Source organism: Diabrotica virgifera, chromosome 4 (genome assembly GCF_917563875.1).
Source record: "Diabrotica virgifera virgifera chromosome 4, PGI_DIABVI_V3a".
Lineage (NCBI taxonomy): Eukaryota > Metazoa > Arthropoda > Insecta > Coleoptera > Chrysomelidae > Diabrotica > Diabrotica virgifera.
The window spans coordinates 12,472,192-12,486,365 of record NC_065446.1 but is presented as its reverse complement, the minus strand read 5'-3'; the positions used below and the strand labels follow the sequence as shown (position 1 = coordinate 12,486,365).

General features: G+C 32.5%; 1 protein-coding gene across 1 annotated transcript in view; it reads right to left on the bottom strand.

Annotated features, from left to right (window-relative positions):
* Positions 1 to 13,590, bottom strand: part of LOC114326283 (lysosomal acid glucosylceramidase) — a 43,240-nt gene extending 29,650 nt beyond the window's left edge. The window contains exons 1-3 of the mRNA XM_028274592.2: positions 13,470 to 13,590; positions 6,963 to 7,296; positions 1,233 to 1,386 (exon numbers count right to left, since the gene is read on the bottom strand). Coding sequence (XP_028130393.2) covers positions 1,233 to 1,386; positions 6,963 to 7,296; positions 13,470 to 13,503 — 522 coding nt within the window. The 5' untranslated portion in view covers positions 13,504 to 13,590. The remainder of the gene's footprint in view (positions 1 to 1,232; positions 1,387 to 6,962; positions 7,297 to 13,469) is intronic.
* Between the last annotated feature and the right edge of the window lie 584 nt (positions 13,591 to 14,174).

The following is a 14,174-nucleotide window of genomic DNA, read 5'->3' as shown; positions in this document are numbered from 1 at the left end:
AAGTTTAAAATGTTATTTTATAATTTTTTACAATTAATTAGGGGTAGTTTTCACCCTTAAAAAACCAAAAGCGTACAACGGCTCAATATAGAAAATGTACTAGAGGGTAAAATGAGCCTAATCTCAAATTTTTGTACAAATCGATGCTGGACGAAAAAATTGCGAGGTTTTGCCATTTTTTCAGCTTCATTTTCTCGACTATAAACGATAAGAACAAAAATTATAATTCGTGCACACAGACAGTTTAATCCGAGAGTGTTAAGGCTACAAAGAATAGCGGTAAGACTTTTCATATAATTATTGATAATGGTTGTTGATATAAACCCTTTCATCCTCCCACTTTAACCAGCAAATATACCTTACATTTACAATCCACACAACCCTGAAATTAATAATAATTTCACATATATGCACATGCAAATTCGTACAGAAACTTTTCTTGCATCCTTAGAGATCCAGAAACTTTTAATGACTGCTCTATGTAATTTAATTTGATTAAAGTTGTTATACAATTTGTGATCAGTAAAATTAGTTTTCGAGTCAATCCCATTTCAGTAAGAATTAGCCACAACTTCTCTTAACTTAAAATCAAAATACTCGCATAATGATTAAAATAATTTCGCCGTGAAACGAAAACAAGAGATGTATTAGTTCTTCTCCTTACTGAGTATAATATAATAGAGACCATGTTTTCGTTGGAATTTTGCCACGTTGAATAGACGGGAAGTGAGATGCAGATTATAAATCTCCCCTAGTCTTCTTTAATTCAACATTCCTATTGAGGGATTTATACTCAGCTATTGCCACTGCTGCTACCGCTGACGGAAATATTGCTTGAAATACGATATCGATGCGAGTGAGGTGTTCACATCAGTTCCTCGCCAATGTCCTCACAACTCATTACCGAACGACTCACAAGAATGGAATGTGACCACAGCATCGTCTTGCTCCCTTACTCACTTGCCGCTTTGCCGGCGGCAAGTGAGAGAAAGCGGCAAGTGAGAGAGAGAGAGAGTAGCTGAATGTGATTACTCACTCATATTCGCGCTGCTTACTTCCCTGCCCAATTCCTTGTCCAACAGAACTGAGTATAAATGCGGTATATAGTTTTCAAGTAATAGAAACCACGAAGGCGCAACCACAAACTTGGTCTCATTAAAAGTTTTATTTTCTTCGGAAATAAAACTTTAAATTGTAATAATAAAATACTTTATATTTTTAAACCTATTCACCTTATAATCATAGTCTTCATTAGCCAGTTTAAAACTTTTAAATTCAGGGTCGGTTTGATTATCACAATAAGAATAAGGATTGAGGGAAAAATCTGTAGCTCCTATGGGTACCCTTCCTAATCTATACTCATTTCCCTCCTCCGAAAAATAGGATCTAAAACAATATAAGTACTTTCAATTATAACACTACAATGAGGAAGTAGTCGGATCAATATCAAGTTTAAGTTTTAGCTCTTTTATCTTATTTTTAATTTATATTTTATAGCCTGGGCTGATTATCGGAGAAAAGGCCATTTTTGGGAAAAGTTATCTACCAGCATTTTTATTGCTGGAATCGAAGCTTATGATTATATTTATTAATAATATAGGTATGCAAAGTCCGCAAGAAATCGTGTTTTTTTCTATTATTGCTCTATACCTCCGAAGATTTTAACTTTACAACAAAAACACTCAAATAAAAATTCACCTCAATTAAATTCTGCATAGATATATGTTTTTTCCGATCTCCTCCGACGAAAATTTTCCTCGGAAAATCCGGGTTTTCCCAACAAAATCTTTAATTTTCGAATAAAGTTTTAGATAAGTAATTATCTACCAATAATTAAATAATTTGGTGACTTCAAAGCCTCCTTGGATTGGATTATAGTTCCAGAAGCTGGTTAAAATTGAACGAATACTTTAGCAACAATTCAATTGTTAATTAATAATTTACGGACGCAATAATAACCAAAATAATTATGATACACTGATCAAACTTTGAAATCTTATAAAGATGAGATGTCTATTTAACATTTTATCGACAAAATATACTTTTTTTATTTTTTGCATAATCTTTAAATGTTAAAAAAATATTTATAAACAAATTAACGTTTATCAGAAAGTTTTTATTATATTCTAATTGTAAAAAATAGTTAAAATGCGTGTTTCAAATATCTTGAACATGAATGTTTTAAATCTTTTTTACAGCCATTTGCAAAAAAGTTATGAAACAGCAAAATAAACATACGATAAATGCGTTGTTTATAATTTTTTTTTAATTCTGTCAAAGCGTAAAAGTGAGTTTAAAGTACAAGCTAATTACTTACAAAAAATATCGATTATCAGTTTAATGGTTATATTTTAATTAAAGATTATAAATATTTTTTTTAATCTACACGCGCGAAAGTAGACTAATACAGTACCGTAGCTATGTATTATGTATTATACCCGTCCACATACACAACTCGCGCGAGTTTAAAGCGTGTCAGTCGCTTCGAGTGAACATCTCTCCGGCTCTCTATCAAGCCTACTTTCGCGCTAAAACCTACAAAAAAAATATTTTTAATCTTTGATTAAAATAGAACCATTAAACTAATATTTGATATTATTTGTGTTTAATTAGATTGTACCACAGACTCACTTTTAAGCTTTGAAACAATTAAAACAAATTATAAACAACGGAGCAATCGTATACTAACTTTGCTGTTTCATAACTGTTTTGCAAATGGTTGGAAAAATTTTTTAAAGCATTCATTTTCAAGACCTTTGAAACACCCATTTTAAGTATTTTTAAAATTAAAATATAATAAACAATTTCTGAGAAATGTTAATTTGTTTATAACTATTTTTTTAAACATTTAAACATTATGCAAAAAATAAAAAATTTATATTTTGTCGACAAAATATTAAATAGGCATCAAATCATAACCTTTCTAAGTTTGATCAATGTCTCATGATTATTTTGGTTTTTATTGCGACTGTAAATTGTTAATTTACAATTGAATTGTTGCTAAAATATTCGTTTAATTTTCACCGACTTCTGCAGTTATAATCTATACCAATAAATCTTTAATTTCACCAAGTTATTTAATTATTGATAAATAATTGCCCAAAAAATTTATTTGAAAATTCGAGATTTTGTTGGGAAAACCCACATTTTCCGACGGGAATAACGTGCCTATATGTAGAATTAAATTGGGGTCAATTTTTATTTGAGTGTTTTTGGTGTAAAGCTAAAATCTTCGGAGTTATAGACCAATGATTAAAAAAAAAACACGATTTGGGGGCGCCATTTTGTTAATAAAAAAAGTAGCACACTATCTGCGGACTTTGCATACTTATATTATTAATATATAGGATCATAATATTCGATTCCAGGAATGAAATTGTTGGTAAATAACCTTTCTTTGTACTTTACTAATTAGACCAGCGTATTATAACTATTTTTTTTTCAAAATTTAATAATTATGCCAAAAGAACGGAAAATTTATATTTTGTCGATAAAATATTAAATAAGCATCTCATCTTTATAATGTTTATAAGTTTGATCAATGTATCATGATTATTTTGGTTATTATTGCGATCGTAAATTGTTAATTAACAATTGAATTGTTAAAATATTGCTAAAATATTGATAAAAATTGCTAAAATATTCGTTTAATTTTCACCGGCTTCTGGAATTATAATCTATACCAAAAATATTTGATGTCACTAAGTTATTTAATTATTGATTAATAATTACTTACCTAAAACTTTATTTGAAAATTAGAGTTTTTGTTGGGAAAACCCACATTTTCCGAGGAAAATTTTTGTCGGAGCAAATCGGAAAAAACTTAACTCTATGCAGAATTTAATTTCGGTGAATTTTTAATTGAGTGTTTTTGTTGTAATGTTAAAATCTTTGGAGTTATAGAGCAATAATTGAAAAAAATACAATTTGTCGGCGCCATTTTGTTTATAAAAAAGTAGCACACTATCTGCGGACTTTGCATACCTATATTATTAGAATCTTATAATTCGATTTCAGCAATCAAATTGCTGGTAAATAACTTTTCCATGAATTTTGCTAATTAGCCCAGAGTATTACGTCTATAAGTATTTTGATCTATGAACTATAGATTTATTACCCATAGACGGCGTTAAATGAAAATTATTGTAAATACTACAAGGAAATAAAATTTTTTGAAAATAATCCAAAAAACAAATCGATTTTTATAGACCATTTATTTACCGTTTAAACGGTTGATTTTAGATTATCCCAGTAAAATGAATCAAGGGATTGAAAGCCGGTGATCTAGCTGGTCACTTTGTGGTCATATTTTCGGCCAATTCATCGAGTAGGGAAATTTTCCATTTCTAATTAAAAATTCATTTTTATTTATTCATTAACCACTACAATACCTATGGATTATAGCTATCGCCATGGCGCGCCATGGCGGTCAAAATGCTATTCTTGAGTGAGATGAATTGCTCTATCATTTATAGATTGTTGTGTGTCTTTGTTGCTGTCGTAACTCTTTTGGATTTTTTCCTGTCCTTGCATTGAACTTTCCAGTCTTTCATATTCATTGATCTTATATCTTCTTCTACTATATTTAGATATCTTCCTCTTCACCTGGGCCATAGTGGTGTCCAGTTACATATCCTTCTCAACATATCTAATTGTGGGCGTATCTGTATATGTCCTATCCACTCTAAGCGAAGAGATTTTATGTATCTGACAATATTTTCTCTCGTAAATCCTTCTCCAATTTTGTCATTTTTGTTTTCTTTCTTATTTCTTCCTCTCTTGGTACATTGTGGCACAGTATTGTACTCATTATTTTTCTTTCAAATTTCAGAAGGCTGTCTTTCTCTTTTTTGTTAATCGTCGTTGTTTCCATCCCATATGTAACTTTCTCTTCAATCCTGACCCTCCGGAGGGAGTGTAGTGGTCGACGTGATGTCGTGTATTGTCCGTCTCCAAAGATCTCTGTCTCTGGTCATTTCTTTTAACTCATGCATAGGTCTTTTGCATATTCCTGTAATCTGATCGATCCATCTTGTTGGGGATCTTCCTCGTGATCTTCGGCCTTCTGTCCGATATGTAACAACAGGTCTTACTAAGGGCTTGTATAGGTTTATCTTTGTTCTCTTAGTTTTTTCTTCTTTTCTTAGAAATTTCTATTCATTCGATATGTTTATTTGCCTTTCAGAATTCTTTCATCTGTTCTCTCTTTTCCGGTTTTCCCTATTGTTACTTTCAAATCAGCTAAAAGTGGATACAGTTTCAAATTTATGACTCTGTGTTATTAGATATTTCTGAGTTGTTGAGTTGTCCTTTCCTATCGTCATTTATGTTGTTTTGTGCTGGTTTATCTCTAGCCCTATTTTCTTCTAAGTGTCATCAACTGCTTTTATAAGTGTCATCTCCGTCTTCGCTATAATGACTAGATCATCGTCATATGCTTCTAGTTGAAATTGATCTGTAATACTGTTTTTTTTTGCAAAGTTTGTAATTATTGTTACTCCCAATATCAAATTAAATAGTGTCGGTGAGACACAAGTTACTTTGTTTCACGCCTTTGTTTACATTGATATCCGTAGAGGTGGTTCCGTTGAAACTGATCTTTGCTGTGGTGTTCTTTAGGCTCACTGTTAGCATATGTCTTAATTTTCCTGGGATTCCAAGATTCTCTATCTCTTCCATCATTTTCGTCCGAATGATTGTGTCAAAAGCGATTTTGACATAATATGAATATTAGGTGCATTTCTCTGTTGTATTCTCTCTATTTTTGAATTATTCGCTCCACTGTATGTAAAGAATTAATTGTCCATTTTCCCGGTCTGAACCCATTCTTGTATTCTCCTAATATTCGTTTAGCGCATAATTCAAGCCCCATTTAGTATGTTTGCTATTAGTGTTTAATTACAGCTAATTAGTGCTATATGCGGTGTTTAATTAAGATATTGCTGTGTAATTCTCACACTCCATCTGATCTACTTTTTATTAATATATGTACTATTACCTCTGTTCCAATCGTCTGGTAGTCTGTCTATTAGCGGGTTTATTTCTTTATGTAGTTCTCTTCCTTTGTATTTTATTAATTCCACTGCTATTGAGCCTTCTCCTGCTGCTTTTACATTTCGGGGGTTTTTGATTTCTGTTTGTACTTCATCGAAGTGTATTTCTTCCGTAGTGAATAGTATTTTTTATAATATTCTTCCCATATTCTGCTGATCTGTTTGTCTTCAAACACGGTGTCTCCTTTTTGGTTTTTCAGTCCTCTTGTTTTAGACCTGGATCCCGCGTATCAAAAAAAGTTTATCCAATAGTAAACTTTAAATAATATATGAGAAAATGTTTGTCCGACAAATACGTTTGGCATTTTAAGAAGTCCGACACGTAGAACATGTAAAATGACAGGAATATTGTTGGCGGTAAATAGCACTCTGATTTTTGAACACTCTGAACGCATGAGAGTTTAATGAAAGGGTAACAAATCAATTGGAAGTTCTGTCCGACAAAATACATGGGACGTTGTCGTAGTCTGACGTCCGAAAATTGTAACTTGTCCTACAGTCAAAACTTCCCCTGTTCCAGTGTTCCCATACATCAAAGTTTGTCCGACTAGACACCGTTAAGCAGTTAACAAATTTTCAGCTTTCTATTAATAAACTCTTTTTTTTACGCGGGATCAAGGCCTGTTTTACTTTTTACTGAGGGTTTTATAAAATTGTTTTATTTTATGATTTTTTCTGTCTTCTTCAATATCGTTCAGTTTGTCATTTAACCAGTTATTTTTCTTCTTTTTATTTGTTGCGATGTCTTTTAAAAATAAAAAGATTTATTGATTTAATATTACATAATTTTGTTGTCATTAACTTTTTATACAAAATAGCTGCTGATAACGCTCAAATATTAAAATGATCTCAGACATTCTAGCAAGTACTTATAAAAAAAATTCCGTCATTCTAGCGTTAAAATGTTACCTTAAAATCAAATCTTGTAAATCCTCACTTAAAGATCTAATATTAATACCAGCCGCATCTGTAAAAGCACCCCCGAAACCAACAATTTCTTGATACGTTTGACTTCCGATTTCAATAAGATTTTGTGCATTGTTAATTTTCGATTCCAATACACCCTTCTCCTTCACAAACCGTAGTCCTGCTTGGTTTGTTGTATACTTTACATAGTTACCGGTCGGTAAAGTTTCAATAGATTCCAACATGTGACAGCTGTCGGAGTTGCAAACACATACCGTGCTACTGTGACCAAAACTTCGGGGTACACATTTGTTATCAGCTGACAAACAATGGATCACTGTAAATAAAAATAATTGATACAGTTACATATATTTTATAAAATTGTTTGGATTTATTTGTAAAATCAAAATATATAACAAAAACACAATCAGAATAGTAAATATCACAATCACAATCAGATTTAAAAATACACTGAATCACATTATTTGCTGAATATTACAAAAAAATAACTTTCATGCATGGAAACACAGCATCTAACTTATTCTTATTCAACCAATTCTGATTGAATAAGAAGTCCAAATAGACCGAAACATATAATGTGAACAGAGATATAATTTTCAGGTTCTTTATATGCTGCGAGGCATAAGCTAGGGATAGAGAAAGTTATGCTCATTTTCATAGTTGATTTTTTCGTGAACAGACTAACGGATTCCGCTATTTTTTATTTTTTTATGTTATTCTTATATTAAGTTTGAGACACACTTACGAGGATGGGTACGTATTTTCGGCTGCAATGCTATTCAAATGGGGATTCATTTTTTTCGAATCCTGATTAAAAGATTACCTTATTGGCGAAGGCCTAAAGTCCCTGAGAACTTCTACAATGTTTATTTTAATAAGTTACAGGGGTGAAAAAGTAAGAGAAAATTTAGTGTGATATTTAATTAAAAATATATCATTCAAAATAAACTTTTTATTTACTCTAAGGGACTTTCGCCCCTCGTTAATAATATAGTCTTTCATTCTGCTTTTAAGTTTTTCAAAAATAGTTATTGGTTTTTTTCAGGATTTGAAAAAAATGAACACAATGTCCGTGGTAATATTTCCAAATCTGTCTTTGTCATACAACGCACTCAGTCGAATAGAATATTGTCAGCATACTGTCAGTCAGACAGTGAAAATCAGTGACAATTTTAAATATTTGACATGGCACCGGGAATCAGGAATATTTTGAGTTGTTAATTAAATAATATTGATATATAGTGTATTTGATAAATAATTGATTTAAAGCGTGAACTTAATAAATAGTTATTTATTGTGAATTATTTGTGGAAGATCCAAGCAGAGTACATCATCAGGATAATGTATTCTGTGATCCATGTATTTTGTTGTTAGTTAAAAATGTTCAAAATTGTAAGCGTTCAATATATATTATTAAAAAATCACTTTAACACTTTTCCTCTTTTCTCGTTTTTGTTGTATATACTTATAAATTATTACAATCACTGAATACATAGTTAGTGAAAAAATTATCACATTTATTAACTGAATTAATAATTTGCAATTATAAAAATAACAGGTATCCAAGAACATTCAAAAGCCATCACTTTAAATTAATGATGACATTTTCAGGTAGAATGACATTCTAGTAATGTTCACATATCCATACCAGTGTGAATTTTCATCATCATCATCCAGCCTCAAAAGTCCACTGCTGAACATAGGCCTCCTCCCCTCGTTTCCAACCCCATCTATCCTGCGCCGCCCTCATCCAGTTTTTATTTACCTTTCTTAAGTCGTCAGTCCATCTTGTAGGCGGTCGACCGACGCTTCTCTTGTCTTCTCTTGGCCTCCATTCCAATAACCTCTTCGTCCATCGCCCATCTGTCATTCTGGCTACGTGTCCTGCCCATCTCCACTTCAACCTGGCTATCCTCTCGATGACGTCAGTCACCTGAATTTTACTACACGTAATTTGTCGTGTAAGGATAGAAAAAGTAGGAATACCCGTAAAATATTTGCGAATTATGTACCAATGGTCTTAACAAAATATTAACATTCATCATCATCATCATCATTTGGCTCTACAACTCTATGTGAGTTTTGACCGCTTTTACTATTTCTCTCCATTGTTGTCGGTCCTGAGCAGCTATTTCCCATTGCTGTACTCCCATTTTGCGTAGATCACTGGCTACTGCGTCCTTCCATCTCTTTCTTGGGCGACCAACTGACCTTCTACCATCGGGCCTTTCCCAGAATGTGGCGTTCAGAAGTCTTTCGTCACTCAATCTTAGCACGTGACCCGCCTATCTTAATCGGTTTGCTTTGATGTAGCGTACTCTGTTTTCATCTCCAAATATTGTCTGGAGTTTATCACTGTGTCTTCTTCTCCATTCTCCTGTTTTCTGTTCTCTGCAAGACCCATAGATAGTTCGCAGTATCTTTCTTTCAAGTATCAATAGTTTTGTTGTTTCCCGCTGGTTCAGAGTCCATATCTCGCTTGCATACGTTATTGTGGGACGAATTATTGTGTTATATAATCTTATTTTTGCCGGTCTTGAGAGCATTTTTGATTTAAGTATGGTCATTAATGAGTAATATGCCCTGTTTGCTGCAATGATCCTGGCTGCCACGTCCTTTTAATATTGATTTTCAGATGTTGTGATCGCTGCCAGGTACTTAAATTCTTTTAATATTCTAAATAATCTTAAAAATATTAATGATAATGAATAAAATAGACTAAAATAAAATAGGTCATCTGTGTTTATTCGTCACAAACCAGTAGTTTTATTTTAGCGATATAATAATAATCAAACTTAAGTAATTAAACATATAATAGATAACATAAACATCGATAATAATGAAAATGTAAATAATGAATACATTCTATATGTATTATATTTAACACATTAGATCAAACAGAGTGACGAATACGTCAGTCGAAATAGTTACCACTATCTACCATAACATTGGATAGTTTATTATCCCTATATACTAACGATTTACCATGAATCTGATTTAATTCTTGAGAAATATATGAGAGGAATATAAAATCATATATCCAGTCCCACAAAAGGGAATTCTCAAATATACATCTGCAGACCAAATCAGCCAAACTTATTTGCGATATCTAATGAAAAGGCGTACGAAGACGGTTTTGTTAAATATTGTATGATAGTACGAAGATAATTTATTGATAAGGAGACAGAAAATTTCAAGAGTATATAACCCGCCATAATATATGTATAATGGGCCCGGATAGCTCAAGCGGTAGCATGTCTGACTTCCACGCAGGTAGGCCGAGGTTCGAGACTCAGTTCCGGCGAGGATATCTAGACATTTTTAAAATGTCTTTAGGCCCCAGGTCAACTCAGCCTGAATAAAAATGAGTACCTTGGGTAAATCCAGGGGTAATAATAGGCTGTCACCGCGTAGCACTGGCCCTGTTACCTTCCTTGTATCCGTAGGCCCTAGATATAGCAGACTACCCTGCTATAATCCCAAAGACGCATTAGCGGTATAAAGAGGAGGCTATTATTACATAACGCGCTGTAGGAAGTAGTCATTCTGTCAAAAGTGCCCCATGCCGTTATTTATTGTCTTTCGTTATTGAAATCTACTTAAATCTATACAATATAATAAAAATAAATTAGAATGAGTCAGTAAAAATTAGAGGGTGTTAGAAGAAATTGAAGAATGATAGAAAATCCATTTGCATCAATTTAGTACCGAAATTTCTTGAAACTTCAGAAGATGACGTCCCTTGCAGTGACCCTGGGCACCAGGTGCTCGGTGGGTCTGTTCGAATGGCATATTCGTGTTTAGTGACCTCAAAAACTCCCCAAGTAATTCACTTGCATCCATTTTATACGGAAAACCCTCGAAACTCCATAAGATGACGTGCCCTAGTAGCGATCCTGGTCACCAGATACTCCGGAGTTCAATTCTGATATCATATTCGTGTTTAGCAACCCCAAAAACACGTAAGTAATCCGTTTGCATCAATTTAATACCGAAAGCCCTCGAAACTCCAGAAGATGACGTGCCTTGCAGCGACCTTGGGCAACATGTGATCGAGAGGTCTCTTCTGATGGCATATTCGTGTTTAACGACTCAAAAACCCCCGAGTAATCCATTTTTATCAATTCACTGCCGAAATCTCTCAAACTCCAGAAGAGGACGCCCCTTGCAGTGAGCTTGGGCTCCAGGTGCACAGGGAGTCGGTGTTGATGGCATATTCGTGTTTAGCGACCTCAAAAACCCGTTAGTAATCGGTTTCCATCAATTTGATACCGAAAGTAGGGCTTACAATACCGGGATTCCGGGATCCAGAATACCGGGATCCCGGACGATATTTTCCGGTATTTGATACCGGTATTTATAATAAAAATACCGGTATTTCGGTATTAGCATAATTTATAAAAATGGAATTGATGCACAATAAACTTTCTTCTAAGATATTTTTTGCTATTACAAGAAATTATTTTTGAAGATAAACTGCCAATATCAAATATCATTGTAAAAAATATTTATTAAATACATTCATTACACATACAAGTCAAGTGAATGTCGTTAATTTAAGGCGAACGGTGATACATATCAGCTTATACAACCAAATTATTAAATCTCGTGTATACAAATATATAAAATGAGTTTTTAAATTGAGTTCAAAAATTCTTAAATATTTAAAATTAGACTACTTTATTTTATAAATAAGCCGAAAGATTTATTAATCAGAATTGTTTTTACATTTTCAGATTTATTTTTCATTTTTTTGTGTATTGTGGTGTATAAATTAGGCTCACTTATTTTCTGAATTAATAATAATAATTGAAAATATATAGCGGTCTAAATACAGAGTAATCCATATAAAATATTTGTCACAGTAAGTTAATCTTTGTATTAATATATTTTAAAGTTAAATTAATTTACAAATATGTAGCAAATTTCATGAGCAAAAGTACTATCCTATTATATGCAAAATTTATCCTAGAACCAAATATATAGTTTTTCTATTTGCACAGTTTTTGTATCTATCTATTCCTACTCTCTAGGAATGTTATAAACAACATCTACTCATTTCAAAACAAAATTTAATAGGTTTCATATATTATTTAATAACAAGTCGATATAACAACTGAGGATAGTATAAATATAACGCGTATATTTTTTATTCATAATACCGGTTTTAATACCGGGATCCCGGTATTTGAAATTTTAAATACCAAATACCGGTATTGAGATTTTGGCTCGGTATTGTAAGCCCTAACCGAAAGCCCTCGAAACTCCATAAGATGACGTCCCTTATAGTGGCATTGGGTACCAGGTGATCCTAACGTCTCTCCTGATGGCATCTTCGTGTTTAACCTTCCGACGACCAACCTTTTTTTGTTACACGGATGACCAGGGGTGGGGGGAAATGACCCCAGGTCAAAAATGTCAAAACTGACAATTAACAAAAAAATTAAGTTTTTTTTATGGCATGGACTTTGTCATTCAGCCAGTCACAACATGAGTATTAGTGTCATGTGTAGTGTGTATGTTGAGTAAGTGTCTTGTTACTTTGCAAAGTCGACGTCATTAGCGTAAAACTACTTGGAATTACATATAATAGACGGTATTTTACTAAACATCAACTTCAGAATATATTTTTTATTCGTAAAATATAGAAAAAAATTTTATTTTAAAATATGAGGATATCTAGAATGATATTAAAGTCAAATAAAAAAATAATGAGTTAAAAATTGAAAATACTTTTGAATTTATTAAAGAAAAACAGACGCTGGGGTCACAATTTTCCCCGCTTGGTCATCCGAAGGTTATCCACCTCAAAAACCCCCCGAGTAGTCCAATTACCTCAATTTAGTGCCGAAATCCCTCGAAACTCCAGAAGATGACGTGCCTTAGTAGCGACCCTGGGCACCAGGTACTCCAGAGATCAATTCTAATATCATATTCGGATTTAGCGACCCCTAAAACCCATTTGAGTAATCCGTTTGCATCGATTTAATGCCGAAAACCATCGAAACTCTAGAAGATGACGTCTCTTGCTGTGACCTTGGGCACCACGTGATCCGGGAATCAGGTCTGATGGCGTAATCGTATTCAGTGACCCCAAATAAAAAATTTTGTGCCTTAGTATACTGATTTTGACTTAATTTTTATATTCATGCAATTTTGGATGCATTTTATGCACTTTACATTGCAATTTTGCATTTCCACCCATTTTTGAATAGTAGACTTTTTTATTGACGTCATCCTGAACATAATGCAAAATACTGCAAGTCTCTAGGTGCTGTATTTAAAAATTTATTTATTCGGGTGTTCTTGGTGCTAAATGCCTTGGTCTAATAGCCAATAAATCAAATACGGTATTGAACTATCATCTTCAATCTTGTAATGAAAATTTTGTAATAAAGGTATTTATTAATTAATAAGTATCTTAAACTTCTGGATATGTACAAACACTTACTTATATTATTGTTTAAACAAAATTCAACAACTACTTACCACTTACAAAAAGAGCAACAATTTTAAGTAGCATCGTACGGCACACCTTACATAATAAAAAAGCGAATAATTGACAAAGAGTAAATCGCAAACACGATTGATAAGGTAATTAAAAAAAATTATCTGACAATTCGGTATCATATACTTGAATTTATTTTATTATTCAATAAATACCCTTGAACTTTACTTTAATACATAAATATACATGTACATAAATAATTACATTTAATATGATATTGTAATTTTGAAATTCGATGAAACAATAATTGAGGCGCTTAGAGCAAGAGTGGCCTAAGCCACAAATTAAATATTTTTAAAAATGTATAACCAGCATTACTACGCTAAGCAGATGAGACGTGAATTATTTAAAATTCAAAAATGAATAACCATTTTCAATTTCATTTTTTAAAATTCAAATGAAGTAAAGAAACACACACTTACTCACAATCATTTAATTTACTTCGACGACCTGTTTCGATCTCTACAATAGACAGATCATCTTCAGGTCGGCGTTACAAAAGTGATTAAATGCTACAAATTAAAGAAAGCCAGAGTTACAACATTGTCTGGTTGTATTAAAATGCAAATAGAAAGCCAAAAACTTTTTGAAAGTTATGTTTATGACTATTTGTTAAATTAAGTTACATTTTAAAAAACCCTTATAATTTTGATCTACTTACATGCCGTTACAAAGTATGCTTTGTA